We start from the raw sequence: 20540 nt of genomic DNA on the forward strand, positions 1-20540 counted from the left end.
AGGATCACCGTAAACGGACAGCCCCTTAAAGTGGTAGACCACTTCACATATCTAGGTAGTATAGTGTCTAATGACGCCTCACTTTCAAGGGAAGTTGGTAACCGTCTGGCCAGGGCCAGTAGCCCTTTTGGAGGCCTTCAGGCGAGAGTTTGGAGGAACAGATCGCTCCGCCTGACTACAAAAATCAGTGTCTACCAGGCGGTGGTTCTCTCAACCCTTCTGTATGACTCTGAGACATGACACTATACAGGAAACATCTAATAGTTCTTGAGCGCTTCCACCAAAGATGCTTGCGCTCCATCATGGACATACGGTGACAAGACCGCACTACAAACAGCGATGTCCTTGCGAACGCCGGTATGGACAGTATAGAGGGACTTTTTTTGGTCCGACAGTTACGCTGGGTAGGGCACGTATCCCGTATGGGAAACGAACGTATGCCAAAGGCAGTCTTTTTTTGGTGAGCTAAAAGGTGGTCGACGTAACAGAGGCGCCCCGCGGAAACGCTTCAAAGACCAGCTTAGGCGTCAGCTTTCCTTGGCTGACATAGAAGAGAGCACCTGGTTGCATGCAGCCTCAGAACGAGACAGCTGGATGTCACTCACGAAGGCCGCGGGATACACATTTGAGACCAAAAAGAAAATCTGCTGCCGAGGACAAACGCAGACGGCCAAAAGAAAATCTAAATCGACCACCTGAGGACAATGGTTATGCTTGCCCTTGTTGTGGCAAAATATGTAGGTCACGGCTGGGACTGCGCAGCCACTGGAAATACTGCATTCCTCACTGATCTTCGGACTCGAAGACTAGCCTTATTATTATTATTATAAATATATATAAAGACCTGAAGTATGCATAACTGCTAAATCTACCAAGAATAAAAAAAAAATCACTTGGCGCCAGGGATCAACAAGTACCGGTCAAAGGTTCAAAAATGGATGTTTCAAAGCGGGAAAGTAAATATGGTAATGACGTCACTAAGGGCACTTAGGGCAGACGACTCCCACCCTGGTTACCGTAGTGTTCAGAGTAGTCCCACTTATCTAAGATGGCTGAACTCTTATATCAACTTCAGCAAGATGGAATATATAAAAAGATTATTTATGGCGGAGAAGGCGATTTGCCTGAAATTCCAGACGGAGCAAAGGTTTAGATACCTAGATTTTTTTTATTGATATAATCTAAAAAAAAAATCAAGAATCTACTCAATCTAGACTCTAGGTCTTGTCAAGTCAGTTTTAGTCAATGGTGAAGACTGTGAGTGACTGAGAATAGTCACAATATAGAGTGAATAGTGAGAATGAAGTCATAATCAATGATAATCTGATAATCAATGAATGAATAATAATCATTGATGATAATCTCATAATCATAATGAGTTTATTAATCAGTAGGTCTATGAGTATGACTTTCTTATCATATTCATACTATCATCATGTAACTATGATAATGACTAGATCTAGTAGTTGTACTAGTAAGTAACTAGTATGACTGACTATGTATGAGTACTAAGACTAAGAGTAGTATGACATTGGGGGTCATGACATTATCATCACTGCCATCAGGCATCACTCAGTATCAGTTATCAGTATGAGTACTATGACTATGAGCTTGAGACTTGAGTATTTTATTTAGGGAGGCTAAAAAAAAATTATCTTTGAAAAAACAATTTTTCGTTAGTACATCATTAAAATACTTAAACTTAAAAAGAACTTTCTAATGGTGTATAAATTATGACTGTATGTTTAACAGTAATAAATTTATGATTTTTTTTGTGCCATTTTGACCTAACATTGGTTTACATGGAAAAAGTGATGAGAGAGCTTGTCGCTGGCTCAGCCGGCGAGACACACCCCCAAGGTCAAAAGTTAAAAGATCGAATTAAGTTTCGTATACAATAGATCTACTTATTAAATAAGAAATTTAATAGTAGATCTAGTATTCGTAGTAAATTTCTAGCTCACAAATCTGATTTCATTTATATTTATGTACTTCAGTTGTTTAAAATTAAAATATTGATGAAATAAACAAATTATCGGGTCTAGATCTACAAGAAATGTCAGAGAGGCGGGGACAAAATGGCGGCGTTGTGATGGCAGAAAATAAAATATTAAAAAATTGGGATCAAAATCACCTCAAACAATTATTTTTCTAATGCGTTTTTTTTTAAATTGCAAAGTAAAAAATCTTTAAAAGTATCTAGATCTGTAGCTAATAATATCTGCTACAAAATTATAATTTCATTTGTTGGTGACAAACAATATCTTCTATAAAAAAAAAATAAAACCTGAAAAGTCCATTGAGGTCAATGTTGTTGTTTTTTTCATGTTTGTACGATGTTGACGATAGATCGATCTGAAAATTGGTAGGAATATAACCAGATACAAGGACTATTAGCAGGAAAAAAATCAACATGGTACGACTTTTCTGTGATGAGTATCAGCAAAAATAAAAATGTATATATATACTTTCAATGCAAAATATTTAAATAATTTTTTATTTTTTTTTTCAAAAAATTGTCAAAGATAAAATGTTCTCCATCATCAAAAGTAATCGAATTCACTCTTTTCAACAATGATATCTTTATATATAGTGAGCATAATCGATTTCAAACAAAGACCTATGTAGCAGTAAGGAAAACTCTTGTCTCAAGATTTTACGTCATTTTTTGGACATCGGAAGTTCCGGAATTTAACCTTCCTATTTTATATATATTTATATAGTAATTTATAATTTTTGAGGAGAGCAACAACAGAACTGATCAACAAATACGATCGATGTATACTATAGGGCGACGTCTGTCTCTCTCTAAGTATTTCTTCTCAGTAGCCTAATTTTAATAGAGGGGATCATGTCTACAGTGGATCTATCATCTACCACTCCTGAATCTACATTTAAACTCTGGGTATACTGTACAGTGTACAACTGTAACTATTAGATCTATTTGCAACCTGGATGGTGCCAACTACGCTGAGCAAAGAGATACCTCAGGCTCTATCTAGATCTATAATTGTTGCATATAGATTGAATATCCTGTGAGTCAGTGTGAGTTCTTGGAGATTTTCTATTGCTTTTTTTTATGATCATCATGGCTCAGTAGCATTCCAATACTGGAAGATATGGTAGAGAAGTCAGGGCAACATTGTCTATTGTATTCTGTGTGTCATAAGATAGTGTTCTTTCCATTGTTTTAGCTGCTTGGTTTGATCCATAATTTTTCCCCAGATTTTGATAGAAGGCGGGGCAGGTTTAGACACCTTCTCAAAATCAAAGTAATTAATTCTAGATGATAGTAGATATCTTTTTATTGGATTTCCTAAGGCTAAGATCTCAGAATTTTCTGTTAAAAAAATCACTAGTAACAAATGAGTAAATTAAAGGCTTTCTGTCTGACATTTTATGAGCTACATAAGGTCTGTGATAAACTCTGACCTTAGTCAAATGAAATTATGAGGTCCATGTACAGTCAATCATGGCTAACCTCAGTGTTTTGTTTTAATGAGGTAGAACTTTTTTTTTTTACAATGGTGTTTTATTTTTCTCACTAGGCATTTTGGATCTAAAATGCAGTAAAAAATCAATAATAGATCAAAAAAATTATTAAATCAAAGAAATCACTTTTATAAGATTTTTTCAAAATTATATTTTTGATAGGTGCATAAAAGTAAAAAGAACAAATATTTAACAAATATATGCAATCTTATCCAATTTGACACATGTAGCAGTTAAATAGCTTATTTTTTGTATTTCATTAAAATGTAGTTTGTTTTTTTAAATACATCACCATTTAAACTTACATTATTTATTGAATTAAAGAACACAAAATTATTGAGATATGTACAACTTATATATCTACTTAAAATCTAGATGTAGTGAGAGTTGTTGCTAGATCTAAAATGTTATCTGATGTGAGTAATTAGGACTGGCCTTCCATTGATTGTTCTGCTATTAAATAATATTTTAGCAGTTTTTTAAACTAGTTTTTAAAAAAGTGTTGTTTTTACTATTGTATTGCTAATTTTTTAATGATTCGACATTTTCAAATCTTATCATTCTGACATTATAATGAAACTATAGTAAATCACAAACATCCATAAATTAACATGATGTGAAAAAGGTTTTTGTTTTTTTGTTGTTTCTTTTTTTAATTATTGAAATAGAAATTTTGATTATTATACTTTAAAATGTGTCCTAAATGAGTTCCTGAAAAATGGTGCTCAATGAAAGGACTTTACTTCTAGACTCTTGAAAGCAATATTAAAAAAAGAAGAAAAATGCACAAAACTCACATTCATAAATTCTCCATTATTTGTGATATAATTTTTGGCTAGACTTATCAAACATGCTTATTTAGCTTTGCATGATTAAAACAAGGCAAAGCTACCATTATTTTAAGTCTGTTTAGAAGGTAACTCTCCCAATACTAATTCCTTTGACTATCAAACGGGTCTAAAAAGAAGAAGAAAAAAAGCTATAAATGTAGTTACTACCTAGTTGTTTGTATATTTGTAAAACAATTGTACAGTCATTAGTAGACCAGACCATAAAGTAGACTTGGTTTCTAAAGCATTTGTTACGGCTTATTATGTGATGAGACTAATTAGCAATACACCAACACCCAAATGACAAAATCATAGTTTATAAATAATTTAATCTTAATCAACATTGTAAACACTATTTTGTTTATATCCCTTTATTTTGGTTCTCCTCTCCTTTCATCACGCATTTGCAACCTTCCACATTTACACTATGATGCGCGTGTAACAGCATTCTTGTGAAGAAAACATTTTTGAACTAAAATTCAGATAAAAAAATATTCTTAAATTTTTCTGGAATTGATAGGTCCTAGAAGAGAAGAAAAGCTATTCATTATTAAAAAAGAGATTTGCTAATAAAGCAGAGTGGATAGAGAGTCATTTTTTATATCAAGGGGTCAGTAGGTTGCATTTTTCATTCATGACAAGTAATTTTTTCAGTTTTAGCTCAAATTCTATGAAACTTTGTACAGTTAAGCCTTATTATATCATCTATTGGCTCAGCTAAAGACTTAAACATCATTAAATTTTGACATATAATTTAATGGGGTTAAGTTTGTAGCCTTCGATGAAAAAAATAAGAAAAATTTTAAGGACTTAATTCACATTATCACCAATTTACTACAAATAGTCACACACAATTTATTTTAGCTGAGCCACTGCAGCAGCCTTAGTTCTAACAGTCTGCCAAATTTCTTTTGAAAATATTTAGTTTTAAAAAAGTTATGAACCTTGTGGCGGCCATACTGATTTACCTAATTTGCATATTTTAATTAATTTTTTTTTTACCATATTGGACATATAAAAAAATTTCTAAAAGCAAAAAAAAAAAAATTTCCAAAAATATCTGTTCCATGATCCACCTTAAGGTGTAAACTTGTAAGCCCTTGTCTTTTTAAACTAATTTTATCTAAAGCATAGTTACTTTTTACTAATTCTATCAAATACAACAGGCAACATTTCATTACCGCACTCTCAAAACCAATGAAGAACGAACAGTTCTGGATGACAGCAAGCACATTGGGAAACCCATGGAGCTCATTTTTGGTAAAAAGTTCAAACTGGAAGTGTGGGAAAAGTTGCTGAAAACAATGAAAATCAAAGAAGTTGCAGAATTTACTTGTGATATAAAGGTAAGAGGTTAACTATAAAAAGTCTTTTATTATTATTATTATTTTTTTAGTTTACATCAAACCTCAATTTTCGTCCCATATGAAAGATTATAGGGAAAAAAATTATTGATGCACGATTGTTTTAATGTTTAAAGCAAATTTAAATGTTAGGTTTACATTTTCATAAAATAACATTTATCACAGACATTTGTTTTCTTGAATCTCTGCAATGTCGGGTTTTAGAAATATATGTAGAACATATTAAGTATTGAACATATATGTGTTTACATTTACACTACCATTTAATAAGGAAGACTAGAAAAACTATTCTAAACAAGTTTTCACTATATCTGTTCTTTAAAATGGAAACAGGCAGTAAATTATTATATAAATTTTTGTTCTGAAGAAAATAGAACATGTATTTAAACAAAAAATTTCCATCTAGACGTAAAACAGACTAAATTGCTATTGTTTGCATATATATCAAATATCACTTTAAAAGAAAGTTTTGAAACAGTATTATGTTTGTTCCCCATCAGCATACAGCTGTGTACCCATTAGTTGCCAAAAGTCTGAGGGATATTTTCAAGGGGAAATCATCTCATGAACATACATCACATTGCTGTGGAATGATGGCCCTTTCTGAGCAAGGCATGGGCTACTCTGATCTAGATGAGCTTATGAAGTGTCCTCAGCCTTTGATTTTTATTTTGGGTAACTATCAATTTGCATTTATTATTGTTTAAAAATGTTTTAAAACTCATACAGCTATTTTTATGACTATGGGGTAACATTTTATTGTATAACTCAGCACATCATATGGACATATGTAACTATTCTTTGCTAAAAAAAATATTTCTGCTTATAAGCTTTCATTAGTTGTTCTTGATAGCATATTTAGCTCTATTGAAGTATATTCAAAATTTAAATCACTTGAATATGAATGAATTTGCCATCTTATTTTTACCACTATTTTGATTTTATAAAAGATGTGAAGCATTATTAGATTTTAGAGGTTTAATCCAGAGTCCTAAAAGGACAAAAGTTTTTGTTGTTTTTCTTTACCACTGTCCACACTAAAACAAAAAAAAATGTATTAAAAAATTGGATGAAAATGTAACAATGGAATAACTTTTCAAAATAAACTATGATAAATGAAGCCTGCCATGTTGATTATGAGTATTGTCATTTTATATTCTAAAATTTTATTGGTAAGCTCAGTCCATTCAATTTAAATATTGTTTTATGACCTCTGCAGGGCTTATAAGATACAAAATTAAAACAGAAAAAAAAAAAAAGTGGACCACAACATGCGAACAACTAGATCTAAACAAGGATAGTCGAAAGGGCTGGACCCTTCTGCACCAGCTAGCAGGAAAGAAACAAATAACAAACCCCCAACCTATAAAAGGCACTGACGACATATTAACAGAAAACCTTAAAAAGGCTGAAACCTTCAATAAATATTTTGCCAGCATTAACAAGTCAAAGCCAAGAAAACAACTGGACCAGGCCTTCAGTAATATCTTAAAGAAAGAAGAAAAAGCTCCAACAGTCAACTGTCAGATCTTTGACACTCCCTTCACTCTACATGAGCTCAATACTGCCCTAAAAAGCCTCAAGTCAAGAAAATCCCCTGGACCCGATAAAATAACAAATGAAATGATTCGGGGACTAGGACCACAGGCCCAAAACTGTATACTTAACTTTATCAACCATACATGGAAAACTGGAGACATACCACAGGAATGGAGAACCGCAAACATAATACCCATTTTAAAGAAAAATAAACCACCTGGAGACCCAAAAAGTTATAGACCAATATCTCTAACATCCAACATTGGCAAAATGGCAGAAAAAATGATCAATAACCGACTTTATTGGTGGCTAGAAAGTACTTGCTCACTCCACAATGCACAAGCTGGCTTCAGGAAAGCAAGTAGAACAGAAGACCACCTCTTTCGTTTTATCCAGGACACAGTAGAAGGGTTTCATGAAAACAAGCACACTACAGCAGTATTTATAGATTTGCAGCAAGCCTATGATAGAGTGTGGAGAAAAGGTCTATTTTTGAAGATGAAAAAAATGGGCATCCATGGAAAAATGTACAGCTGGATCAGGGCATTCTTAAAAAATAGAACCATCCAAACCCGATTCGAAGGTGCCATCTCTAGTAAAAAAAAGTTTGGAAGAAGGACTACCACAAGGTTCAGCCCTTAGCTGCACTCTCTTTCTAATCTTCATGATTGACCTCCCGGACCTCATTTCGGTCAATAAGGCACTTTATGCAGACGACCTTTTAATTTGGACTACAGAGAAATATCCAGTGCTGACTAGATCCAAACTAAATAAAGCCCTCACAACTATCTCCACATATTCAAAATTATGGAAAATGGAAATAAACAAAGAAAAGTCAGTTTATTCAATCTTTAGCCACAGCAACAAAACAGCAAAAAGAAACTACATCCTAAAAATAGACTCTCAGCCAATAAATAAAGAAGAAAATCCAACATATCTTGGTGTAAAACTAGACCAAAGACTGTCTCTAAAACACTTTATGGCAGATTTAAAAGAAAAGGCATCACAAAGATTAAACATAATAAAACACCTAGCAGGAACATCCTGGGGAGCTGAAAAGAAAACCTTAAGACAGTTATACACTGGATATGTCAGATCTGTAATGGATAACTGTCTCTCCATACAATTAGCTGCCAACAAAACCTATCAATCATCATTAGATACAATCCAAAACCAAGCCTTGCGGTTAATTAGTGGAGGTATGAGAACTACTCCCACAGCAGCCTGTGAAATAGACTCCAATATTGAACCTCTTAAGTTAAGGCGCAACAGAGCAGCATTAGAAGCTATTGAGAGATACAGAAGGTTGGAGGACGATCATCCAAATAAATTACTAACACAGAGAAATAGGAAAAACAAGCAAAAAAAGCAAAGGACTCTGATCCAGCTTACTGACGAACTAGCCCTAAAACACCACCTACCCAATAACAGAGAAAAAATTACCAGGTTTTCAAACATTACACCCGGACTAAACTACAAACAACCAACCATCAAAACACATTTACTAAATAACACCTTAACAAAAGAATCAAATCCACTGGAGCTCAAAGTAGGCACTCTTGAAACAATCGAAAGCTATCAAAAAACAGCTATCCATATTTATACAGACGGATCGGCTTTCAAAGCTACCATCAATGCTGGTCTTGGTGCCTTCCTGGTCTTCCCTAAAAATAAACACTTTGAGATAAGCGCACCCTGTGGTGATTACTGCTCAAACTTCCAAGCCGAAATTGAGGCAATTACCATAGCACTCCAGACAGTGGAAAACAAATTATATGAAGGAGTGCAACCACCATCAGATATTGTTGTCTTTACAGACTCCCAATCTACTCTGCAAGCACTTAACAGCAGCACCTCAAACAGCCCAAGAGAGTTGACAACACTCATTGTGATAATCCACCAGATGATATCAAAATTAAATATCTATATTACACTACAGTGGATCCCTGGACACATTGGCATCATGGGAAATGAAAAGGCAGATAAGCTATCAAAGGCAGGTTCATCTATGGAACAACCAGATAGACCTGTTAACTACCTCACTCTAAGGTCAATGTTAGTCAACAATCACAAAGAGGAGTGGCTCAACCAATGGGCATCAGGAAACACAGGCAGAGCCATGTACAGAGTAATGACTACGCCTAACAAACTGGACAGTATTAACTTCCTCCCCCGCAAAGAACAATTTACAATCTTCCAACTAAGAACAGGACACACACCACTATTAAATTACCACCTGAACAAAATAAACTCCACACAACTACCCCTTTGCAGACATTGTGCCCACCCCTTTGAAACCGTAAACCATATCCTCTTTGAATGCCCCTCCCTAATCCACCTTAGGCAGACCCTACTTCCACTACAGCCCAACATAACCAACACCCTTTACAGCAGTGCTGAACAGCTGAAGAAAACAGCACATTTTTTCTCCTTGGCACAGTCTGCAAAAGAGCTCACAGCTCAGCAGCAATAAAGCTGGCTAGAAGAAGAAGAATGACCTCTGCAATTTGGTTATTATTTTTAGAATACTACAAGTTGCTTAAAGATCTTGATTAAATAAGACTTTCCAGTATTTTAATCTGGTAAAGACATGCATTTTTTAGGTTTCTTAAGAAAAGAAATTAGTTGTGATTTGCATAAAACATCTCTAACTTTTACTATTTATTTGTTATGATCCTGAATCTTTTCCTTCATGTTTAATGCATTGCTCAAACTTGCTGTAACAAAGATAGGAAAGTAAACTTTTGGTTTAGAACTTTCATTGTTTTTCATTAAAAAATACAAATTCTTTTTAATGCATTTTTTGTCACTTCAATCATGTATTGTGCTTATAAACTAACTGCTGACCAATAATTGTGTGTGTTGGTTCTGTTCAGAATTCAACAAGTTGGAGTTGCCTGAACAGTTTGAACCTGAGAGCTGGTCTATGAATGGATCTGAGAAATTAGAGAGTATCCCTAAACTGAGAGAGGCTGGCAATGAGGCTTACTCAAAGAAAGATTATGAAGATGCTGCCAAAAAATATGCACAAGCTTTAGGACTGCTGGAGGACCTAATGTTACAGTGAGTATTGACCTAATGTTACATTGAGTACTGACATAATGTTACAGTGAGTACTGACCTAATGTTACATTGAGTACTGACCTAATGTTACAGTGAGTACTAACATAATGTTACATTGAGTACTGACATAATGTTACATTGAGTACTGACCTAATGTTACATTGAGTACTGACCTAATGTTACAGTAAGTAATGTCCTCTTCTTCTGTTTTGATTTTTATCAAGAATTGATTTGGAAAAAAAAATTTCATTATGCTTGGTTAAATTTGTTTGATACTTTTTTTTTGAGATTCATATTGCCTATTTCATGTTTTATGTTAAATATTTTTCTTTGGTTGATGATTAACATTTGTATACAAGTATGTATTTACTTTGTTGCTTTTATGTGAATGCCATTTTGAAATCTGATTTTTTAAAATTTTCCTAATGGTTTCTTGGAAAGTTGAAAAACAAACATTGCAACAAAAAATTTTGCCTTATAGTTGATAATACTTTTTTAAAACAGCTTTTTTTTTATGTTACTAAAGTACTTGTGTATCTTATTTGTATTCTCTAGTGAAAAACCAGGAGATGAAGAGTGGAACAAGTTAGATGAGATGAAACGCCCATTGCTGCTCAACTTTTCTCAATGCAAACTTCTAACACACGATTATTACCCAGTAATCACACATACATCTGATGTACTCATCAAAGACCCAGGTAGAGACATAATACTGCAAATAGTTTTTATCCACAAAAGTATTTAGTTTACAGTTAGTAGTCGCATAGAAAAATAGAATTAATTTTCTTATTGATGTTTTAATTTCAACAAAATTATATTGAGGATTTTCAAAATTTTCTCTGCTTTTCAGCAGTCTATGTCCAAGATTGCCCAAGCTTTGCACCCACCCATATAACTTCTATTTTTGTTTTTTCTTAATTTTACTAACCATTCTTTTGTATTTTGTTATGTGGGACGACTAATCTTTTTTTTTTAGTGTCTTTTAAATACATTTCTTACAAGTAAGTGGTTTCTCTGCATTTATGCTCATGTTGTTGTTTATTAATTATGCACAAAAAATGTTTCAAATAAAATTGTTTCTGTCTTTAAAATAAATCTATTTATATCATCATTCTATTCGTGAATACACTGGCCTTGAACTGATTACAGTGAACACTAAGGTGGACATTTTCCATTTTCATTTTTTTAGCGGCCCCCATAAGGGGAAAAGCCGCTATTAGGTTTGCACAAAATGTCCGTCTGTCACACTCAGATCTCGAAAACTAGAAGAGAAATGAAAAATATCTTTTCACCATGCGATGCAGCTTGAAAAGTTTAGGTGCAGCGGCTACTTTTGGTTTTCTAAAAGTAAACCGTTTAATTTATAAAATTAATAATGCAATTTTTTCATAAAAATACACCAATTCTAAAACAATTACACAATGTAAGGGACGTAATGTTACAATATGTAAACAAAGAAAGACAATTTTTTGTGTATTTTCAGTATCATTTAGTCGAAATATTTATAAAATGTACAAGAAATGATCACAACAAATATAAATTTTAGTTAAAGGTGTTTTTTCTGGTCAACTAGCTGTTAAAATTAATAGAAAACATTTATGTTTGTTTATAAAGGCTAAGAATGCACTTTGTATGTAAATATCAGGCACATTTTTTTAAATGGACTTTTATGCAGAGACTTTGGTGCAGTAGTGTACCAAGTAATGGCAAAACATAGTACTAATCAGTTTCCTCAAAATTTTAAATATAATCAGATTTTATTTATTTTTTGTGAAGTGTCCACATTGGAATAAAAGACACTTATTTTTATGGGTTTTGTTTGCCGGTCAGTCTGTCTGTCACGTTTAGTAGATAACAAAAACAACAACTCTAAAAGCTATTGAAAATCTGATTTAACCTTTAATGTTCTTTCCGAAATATCTCAAAAGTTTTAAGTATATATAATAAATGTTCCGGTTGTTTTTGTGAAGAAAACAAATCAATGCCAACGAATGTTTGTTTGCTCTTCTAACTTCTATTACATTTAATTTCCATGCTTAAACGTTGCAAAAACACATGATCAATATGTTGTTCCGTTTTTTCTAATGTAAATAGCATAGAAATGGGAGCGGGCAGGGTTTGAAGCTGGGACTATCGATAAATCCAAATGACAGTCCAGCACGCAAACCGAACGACCAGGCAGCCATGATTTAGACTAGATCAAGATCTGTAATTTCAATTTCTAGACTTAAAGTGTAGATTTTTATTTCCATATGTCTAGATCAATATTTCAATGTTATAAAATACTAAAATTAATCTACTATTTTTAAATTTAATATTGCATTCAGTCTATTATCAGATTATCTTGGCTTTTTTTACATAAATCTTATCTAAATTACATCTACATTATTCCAAATTTATAGTAGATCTTAAGAGTGATAAATCAGAAGTTTAATTTAGGTAGATCTACATCCTCATTCCATTTAAATGAAAATGCCAATAGCTTTGTTGGTAACTGTGCTGGGACATCAAGCAGACGTTGCCGAAGTACTAGCTTGATGCCTTGTTCTTTTCTTTATCAATTACAAATAAATACCAAAAGATTATCTAAAATCGATCATCTGACATATTGTAGATAGGCCTATCTGGTAGTTGTCATGCCATAATGTGTAATATATCTCTTTATCAATAATAGGCTATTGGTTTGTAACCAGTTTGTTATTAAGAGAAATGACTAGTCGTGCAGTTAGCGTGCTGAACTGATTATCTCGACGGTCCCAGTTTCATACCCTGCTCGCTGCCATCCCTGTCGTCCAGCGGGAGATTTGGATAAGGAAGTAAATTATCTTTAACTTTGAAGGAACATCCAAAACTTGTAAAACATTTTACAGAATAAAAAACATTTTTTACAATGCCAAATGAATCATTGAAACATTATTACTTTTGACAATCAAAACAAAATCACCTCTTGAATATTCCTTGTGAATAGATGGATCCAACAGGGATCCTATTCCGACGGGGGCCGCATCTGAGTTTGTAATCTTGTTTTTTGTTCTCTCTATTTTTGCTGACCTCTCCCAGAGTTGTACAGTAATGAGCAATCCTTTGAAAGATTGTTTGTGAACATTTGTGCCTAACTAGAAAACAAATGGCAGTTCATATTTATGATATTGTATAAGAACTACTTAACAAACACACAGTTCATTATACACCAGCATGCAATTCATCATTCATGCTAAATTGGTTATGCACATTTGAGTTGTAAATTTCTTCTGATGTTATTGTTGTTTTACATACCTTACTCATCATTTTTTCTTAATAATCAATTTTTTTTAACAGCCCCCGAAAGGAGAAAAGACGCTATTAGTTTTGTGAGGCCTGTCTGTCCGTCCATCTGTCTGTCCGTCCGTCCGTCCCGTTTAGATCTCAGAAACCAGAAGAGAAAATGAAAATAAGACATCATGATATTTTAGATCATTCAAAGTTCTGATGCAACGGCTACTTTTTGCTTATTTTAATTTTTAAAATTAATTATGCAAGCAGTATTTTCATAAAATTACACCATTTTTACAACTAGTCACTATTTATAGTAACAAACACTGGAGGCTTTTTAGTAAGGGAGATTGCTATTTACAAATTTTTAAACAAATTTATACAAATGGTTTTAGATTGTTGGTCAAAAAATATTATTTTTTACTATTTTATTGCTAAGTTATGTAAGTTCTGTCATACTTAATACTACATTTACAGAAAAATGTTAACTTTTTTTTAATGAGAAAAAATCTATTTACTATACAAATAAGTCGGACATAATTTAAAACAACAATTAATAAGTAGTTTTTCATATTATCGCATGAACTGCAGAGCGCCTATACTGTCTTAGAACACAAAACTAATGGATTTTTATAATTTTTTTTAAAATTTTTTTTTTCTTGAGGCTTTGAATAAGAGACTGACACTTTACAAAACAATTAGATCATTTATATACTCATTATAAGACATCAGTTAGGCCAGGTTCACATCTAACTTCACATTCACTTTCACCTATCCCTTGGTCTGCTGGACATTTGGATCACCACAAGGGATATTTCAACCTTATTTCTCCATTCTTCTCTGTCATTTGCCTTGATAAAATTTCATTCTGATATTCTATCTGAAAATATTTACCTGCCTTTTTACCTGCCTGTGTGGACCACTTCTGATAGAATTTAATACCGATATTCTTCTGAAAATATTGAAACCTGCTTCGGGAGCCGATTTTGAGTTTGTGTTTCCACCCAAACTGTCTTTGTAACCTTGTTATTTCTATTTTTTTTATTTCATCATTTTCTCAATTTATAAACAAACATTGAGGTAGCCATAGTCTTATAAATTGTTACTAGTCTATTACTTATCATAGATGTTAAAATGTTATGCTAGCTAGTATGAACAACTTTCCACTGTGTATTGCAGACAATGTCAAAGCTTTATTCAGGCGAGGAAAAGCCCATGCTGCTGTGTGGAACCTGAAAGAGGCACAAGAAGACTTTGCTCGTGTGCTGGAGCTGGAGCCCAGTCTAAAGAAGGCTGTCAATGTTGAGCTGGCCAGTTTAGAAAAAAGAGTGAAAGAGAAAGAGAAGCAGGAAAAATCTTTGCTTCAAGGAATGTTTAGCTGACCTCAAGTCATCAAGTTTTTTTTCTGTGTTCTTGATTGGTCAGTTCAGTCTTCATACGTTCCATGTCCATTTGTTCTTGGAATGGCTCAATTCTTTGGTTGGTGTTTAGTTCGCCATTGTATTTATTTGACTTGCTGCATATTTGGTGTTTGGTGATTGTATGGCTGCATTTTGGATAACATTTTGTTAAATGATTTGCTAAAAAATAGTGGTATTTGAATATTTGTCATTGTAATCCACTAGTCATATTTAGTTTTACAATCTTTTTCTATTTTATTTCTTTTGTCTTTAAAGTTGTTTTTTTTCATTGTTCGTATTTGTACAAACATGGGTGCTACCTATCAGAAACATTTTTCTAGCTCACCCGACATTTAATGATATTAACAAGCTTCATCCCAAAGGAAATTTTCCCTTATGCTCATTTTTAGCTTTTTCTAAAAAAAAATTTTAAAAAGTACTGTAAGTATTCTCTTTTGCAAGGACTTAATTTTTTTACCTTCATAAATGACCATTTTAGTCATCTGTTTTAGAACTATCATTGCTTGCTTCCAGCTTCAGAATTAACCTTTGTGTTAGCATTTATTAATTATGTGTTTTAAGAAACTTTTTTTTCAATATAGAATATTATCATTTATGTTACAAGCCAACATTATTTTAGTGCAGCCAGGTCTAGGGGTAGGACAGATTTATCTTTATACTATTGCTGCACCTGGATATTGCATTGCTATAGTGTTTTGATTGAGATTGGCTGTGTATTAAGTTCTATACATCTAAGACAACACTTGAAAAGCTAGGCTTAATGTAAAGTAATTCCAAACCAAAACAATGTTGTGAGTTTCTTCTAACAGTCTTACATACAAGTCAAAAGATTCTCTGTGAGTCCATGTTTTAAAGAGAATAAAAGTAACTAGAAGTAGTGATGGTTAAATATCAAAAAAGAGCTTCAAATAGAGTTGATAATAGACAAAGTTTACTAATAATTTTTAAAAAATCTCTTCTATTGCTCATGAAATGATAATACATTTGCAAAACATAGTCAGTTTTGTGCCATGCTAAAATAACTGTAATAACAGTAAAACTGTATCCATTTTTTTTATTTATTTATAGTTTATTAGATATAGAATTGCTTAATGTTTATTGATAAATTATCTAAGCTTTGCTTATATTTTTTTACATAAATCTATATAGATTACATCTAGATTCTAGATCTTGAAGTAGATATAGATCCAAATCTAAACTAGATCTAGATCTTGTTCTAGATGAGTATATAATGAAAGTTACCAATAAAGAATAACTTAATTATACATTAATATGACCTAATAGGTAGCATCATTGGTATAAGAAGATGAAGATGTCAAAATCAGGATTTTAAGCTAAAAAAAAAACAATTTTTAAATATTTTATTTCATTTTAAGTTGTATTGTCATTTTTAAAAAATGTATTTTTTAAAAATGTTTTGCTTGTTTTAGATGCTCTTAAAGAAAAGATCTGTTTTGAAACTTAGATGGAGTTAGATTAAAATAATTCTTGTAAATATCAGTATAATTTTGTATAACATTAAAAGGATTATTTTTTTAAATTTAATGTTGCAAAAGCCCATTACACGTTTTGTGCTTCTTTCTTAACTGAAACAAAGTAGTAGCAGTACAAACTAAAAGAAAATTATTGTAGAACTATATAGCACTAAGCTTTTCACAAATCTGTTGAAGGAGTAGAGATTGAAATACTCATGAAATGATAATACATTTGCAAAACATAGTCAGTTTTGTGCCATGCTAGAATAACATATTTTTACTAAATCATCATTTATTCATCCAAACTGCATCATTGTTGAAGCAAAGAGTTTATTTTATTCTGAGATCAAAATAAATGGACATAACTTGCTGTCATTCAAAACTGTCAATATAAAAAAAAAATGAAAAGCTCTGATGTGTTTGATCAAGATCAATATCTTCCCAAATAGATGACAATTGATAATGTCTGTAGCTCACTTTACAAATTTCCCTTATCATTAGCTTGTCAAAATGCCTACCAACAAATGCTTCCATTGATTATGATAAGGGCTATTATAATTATTTTCTCACATCACTGCAGCTTAGTTCAGGAATATTTTTTTTTCTTTTAAGAATAGACTTATTTAATTAGTTAATAAGATTTAACCTATTCCAATTTAAAATTAATGAGTGAACTTAACATGCCATTGTGCTGGAATCATAAATGTTTTTTTAAATTTAATAATAAAGTAATAAAGAAGATTTAATATGCATTGAAATATTGTTACAATTCAAAATCAATTCTCAATATTTAGTTGGCAACAGTGAAGTGTCCTTGACATTGTTTAGTTTATCATGAACATCTCCAACAGAGACAGGCTACTATCATTTTTGTGCTGTCTTTCTGTTTGTCTCATTTTGATATTTTAAAAAAACAGCAACTAAATTTTGCCATGGCCATTTTTTTTGTTAGGTAGAAATTTCAAATATGTGAAACTTCATCTTTTAGTCTTGTGAAAGTGAACCCTTACTGTTTTATAAATAATACATGCAAAATATTTTTACATACACATTTTCCAAGTAAGATTAAAAAGTTGTATATAGTATATAATACTTTATAGTGTTGTGTGAAATTCTAAAAATGGAAAAAAGCTATTATAGTCTCTAGTAATTTAGACTTATAATGTTTGGTATCTGTTAAAGTAAAATGAATGTAATGAAGAAATATATGTTCGTAGGTCCAAAACAGCTTCTTTTGGTCTTCTAAAGATATGCACTTCTGTTTTTAAAGCAAAATTTAAAAGCCAGTTCTTGTCAAACCTCGCCTGTTTCTTAATGAAAGTTAGTTTGTAAGGTTTAAGTACCACTGATCGTCATTATTATTATGTTAATTTTTTTTTTTATAGTTTAAGTACCACTGATCGTCATTATTATTATGTTAAGTTTTTTTTTATGTTCATGTGTTCTTATATACATACAGAGACACACACATATATATTTATGTACTATATCTAACTTATATATTTAACTCCACAAAATTATAATGAGTGTAAAAAATCTGTTCCTTTCAATAAGAACAGTAGAACCAATGTACTTCAAAATGATACAAATGTAGGCTTCTCTGATTTCGAACTTTTATTTTAGTACAAGTTTTTTTGTTGGCTTGACTTTTTCATTTATTTCTTCTGTACATTCAAATGTTTCCATAACAACTAACAAAATCATTTGATCTTAATTTTTATTTTAACTCTCATCCAACAGCAAGGCAACTGAAAAGAAGCAAGCCTTAGCATCTATTGCTCTGCAAAAGCAGATAAAATCTCTAAGCATCACTTGTTTGCAAATTTAAACAAAAATATCTCACATTTCCAATGTCTTGATATGTTCTATCTATTGTAATTGTACAATGGTCATAATTTAACTATTGTTATCATTCCTTTTATAAAAAAAGTTTCACTAGAAGCACCATTATTTTATATTTAAAAGAATTAATCATTTCTAACTTTATGGGCTATCTATTTAGCTTAAATGGCACCCCTGTAGTATTGTAGTGGGTACCAAGTCACATAAGTGTGACACCATTGCTGACTCCATGGTCTACTAGGAAGGGCTAACACCACATACCGAGCAGGCTGTTTATTTCCATCATGCTTTGGCAACAACCCAAAAAATAGAAATGGAAAAGTGGTTTGAGTACTGGGACAAGTCCCAAAAAGCCCACTGAGTCTAGGAGCACCTGAGGTGCCCTCTCTTGCTGTTATGTACTAGATTAGAGAGTAGGTTAGTTTTGTTAGACAAATATATTGTGTATTGTTTTAGCGATGGTAAAAATAGTGACGTAGATTAGAGAGTAGGTTAGTTTTGTTAGACAAAAATATTGTGACCAGATTTCCCAGTGATAAATGAAGGTCTTATTTGATAGAAGTGAAAGTCGTTATTAAGTATATTGTTAACTTGTAATGTTCTGTGGCTAATGTGAAGTAATAATGGAGATAGAATCGAAGTCAGATAATATTAGCCCACAACACTGCTCTTCCCCTTGGTGGAGGCTGTCCAGAAATGTAGCTATTTATTTTATGGATAGGCAAAGAAAGCCCTTTAAAGAAAAACAAAATAGATGCTTTTTCCCTTACACTGAATTCAGAGAATATATAATAGAGGCCCCCATCAGTCCATATTCTTTATTCTTTGCCCATGTTTCAGAACTAAAAAATAATATTACAGTAACACATAATTAGTGTAATAATTATCATAACTGGGTTGGGGTGGCTGAGTGATAAAGCACTTGACTAAGGATTCTTGAATTCAAATCCCATTGAAGATTTAGATATTGAATTTCTGGATTTTTTAGGTTGCTTGAGTCCACCTAACTCCAAATAGTTCTTGATATTAGTTGAGCAAGTAAAAAGTCAATGCAGCTGCTTGCTGTGTTACAATTGTTGACAATAACAAAAATGAGCTTTTCATGATCTTTCACATGGATTGCAAGGTCTGAAAGGAATATCTTAATATGTAGTAAATAGTTGGTTCCTTCTTTTATTTTTGCCTGTGTATAAGTAGCTAGATAGGAGCTCTAATATCTTTCATGCTGTTTGTTTTCAATTTTTAAATTCTATGATTATAAAGATGGCAGCACTAGGTTCAATTTTAATGATATTCATAAATGTAGTTTTGTGAAATTTGTTTTAGTTTCATATTGTCAAATAAAATGACTACAGACAAAATATTGTGACTAACAAAGTGACATGTATTTACTGCTAATGTGCCAGTACTATGCTTTATCAGGACCATTATTTTTTTTATTGACTCCAAACTTCAACTTTGTAACTTCTGACTTTTCTTCTAAAGCAGAAAGACAAACATTAATTCTATTCAATAAAACTTTGTGATAGACTTTCAGAACTTTAGTGATTTTTAAAACACCTTGGTGCCATTTTAATCAAAAAATATTAAAACATCCTTTCTTTTTTGTGTCAAATATTGTGCACCATTTAACACCCAGTTAAAAAAAAATACATAAGACAATGTAGTCATGACTTATATACCTTAATAAAACCTTTTATTTCCATACATGATCTGAATTTATGCTCAGAATTTCTAGACTTTTTTTTCCCCCCATTACTTTGTGATAAGTTATATTTAAACAAAAAAAAATCTTTTAATTAGTTGGATCTGAAACATTATAACTTCTACTGTTAGTAAATTCTTGTTAAAAGTGGTAGAATATTTTAGTGCAGTGCCATAACTCCAATGGTGTTGTTTTTTTTACAATTAAAAAAAAAACAAAAACAGAATACACTGTTCTGTTAATGCTCAAAGATAGTCTCTGTGTGCTGCTTGTTTATTGACTACAGCGGCTATTTTGAGGTGAATGATGTGATAATTGTATATAGTGTTGAAACAAAACAAGTGAATTTATTTATTAGAATCATGCCTTTTTTTGGTTCCAGGCCTAGAATTAATTGAACAAAAGTAAAATTATTTGTGTCAAATATAAATTTTGCTTTTGATGCATCAAATTGAAATGTATTTTATTGTCTGGTTTGATTTTTAAAAATTGTAATAAACATAAAACTTATTAACTCTTATCACTTTTTTTTTTGTGTTCATATGATTACCATATAT

General features: G+C 32.0%; 1 protein-coding gene across 1 annotated transcript; it reads left to right on the top strand.

The window, feature by feature from the left end:
• Nucleotides 1-996: 996 nt before the first annotated feature.
• On the top strand, nt 997-20497 carry LOC106055961 (AH receptor-interacting protein-like). Its single transcript, XM_013212474.2, has 6 exons — nt 997-1147; nt 5489-5668; nt 6187-6361; nt 10102-10288; nt 10844-10986; nt 14720-20497. Exons 1-6 carry the CDS (start codon nt 1049-1051, stop codon nt 14920-14922), a joined length of 987 nt encoding a protein of 328 aa, XP_013067928.1. The 5' UTR covers nt 997-1048; the 3' UTR covers nt 14923-20497.
• The last annotated feature ends 43 nt before the right edge of the window (nt 20498-20540 follow it).

Source organism: Biomphalaria glabrata, chromosome 12 (assembly GCF_947242115.1).
Source record: "Biomphalaria glabrata chromosome 12, xgBioGlab47.1, whole genome shotgun sequence".
Taxonomy (NCBI): Eukaryota; Metazoa; Mollusca; class Gastropoda; family Planorbidae; genus Biomphalaria; species Biomphalaria glabrata.

Excerpts from the sequence above, each read along its gene's own strand:
- LOC106055961 (XM_013212474.2), top strand. The coding sequence starts at position 1,049 with ATGGCTGAACTCTTATATCAACTTCAGCAAGATGGAATATATAAAAAG. Across the intron at positions 6,362-10,101 it reads GCCTTTGATTTTTATTTTGG|AATTCAACAAGTTGGAGTTG; the intron begins GTAACTATCAAT and ends GGTTCTGTTCAG. Across the intron at positions 10,289-10,843 it reads CTGGAGGACCTAATGTTACA|TGAAAAACCAGGAGATGAAG; the intron begins GTGAGTATTGAC and ends TGTATTCTCTAG.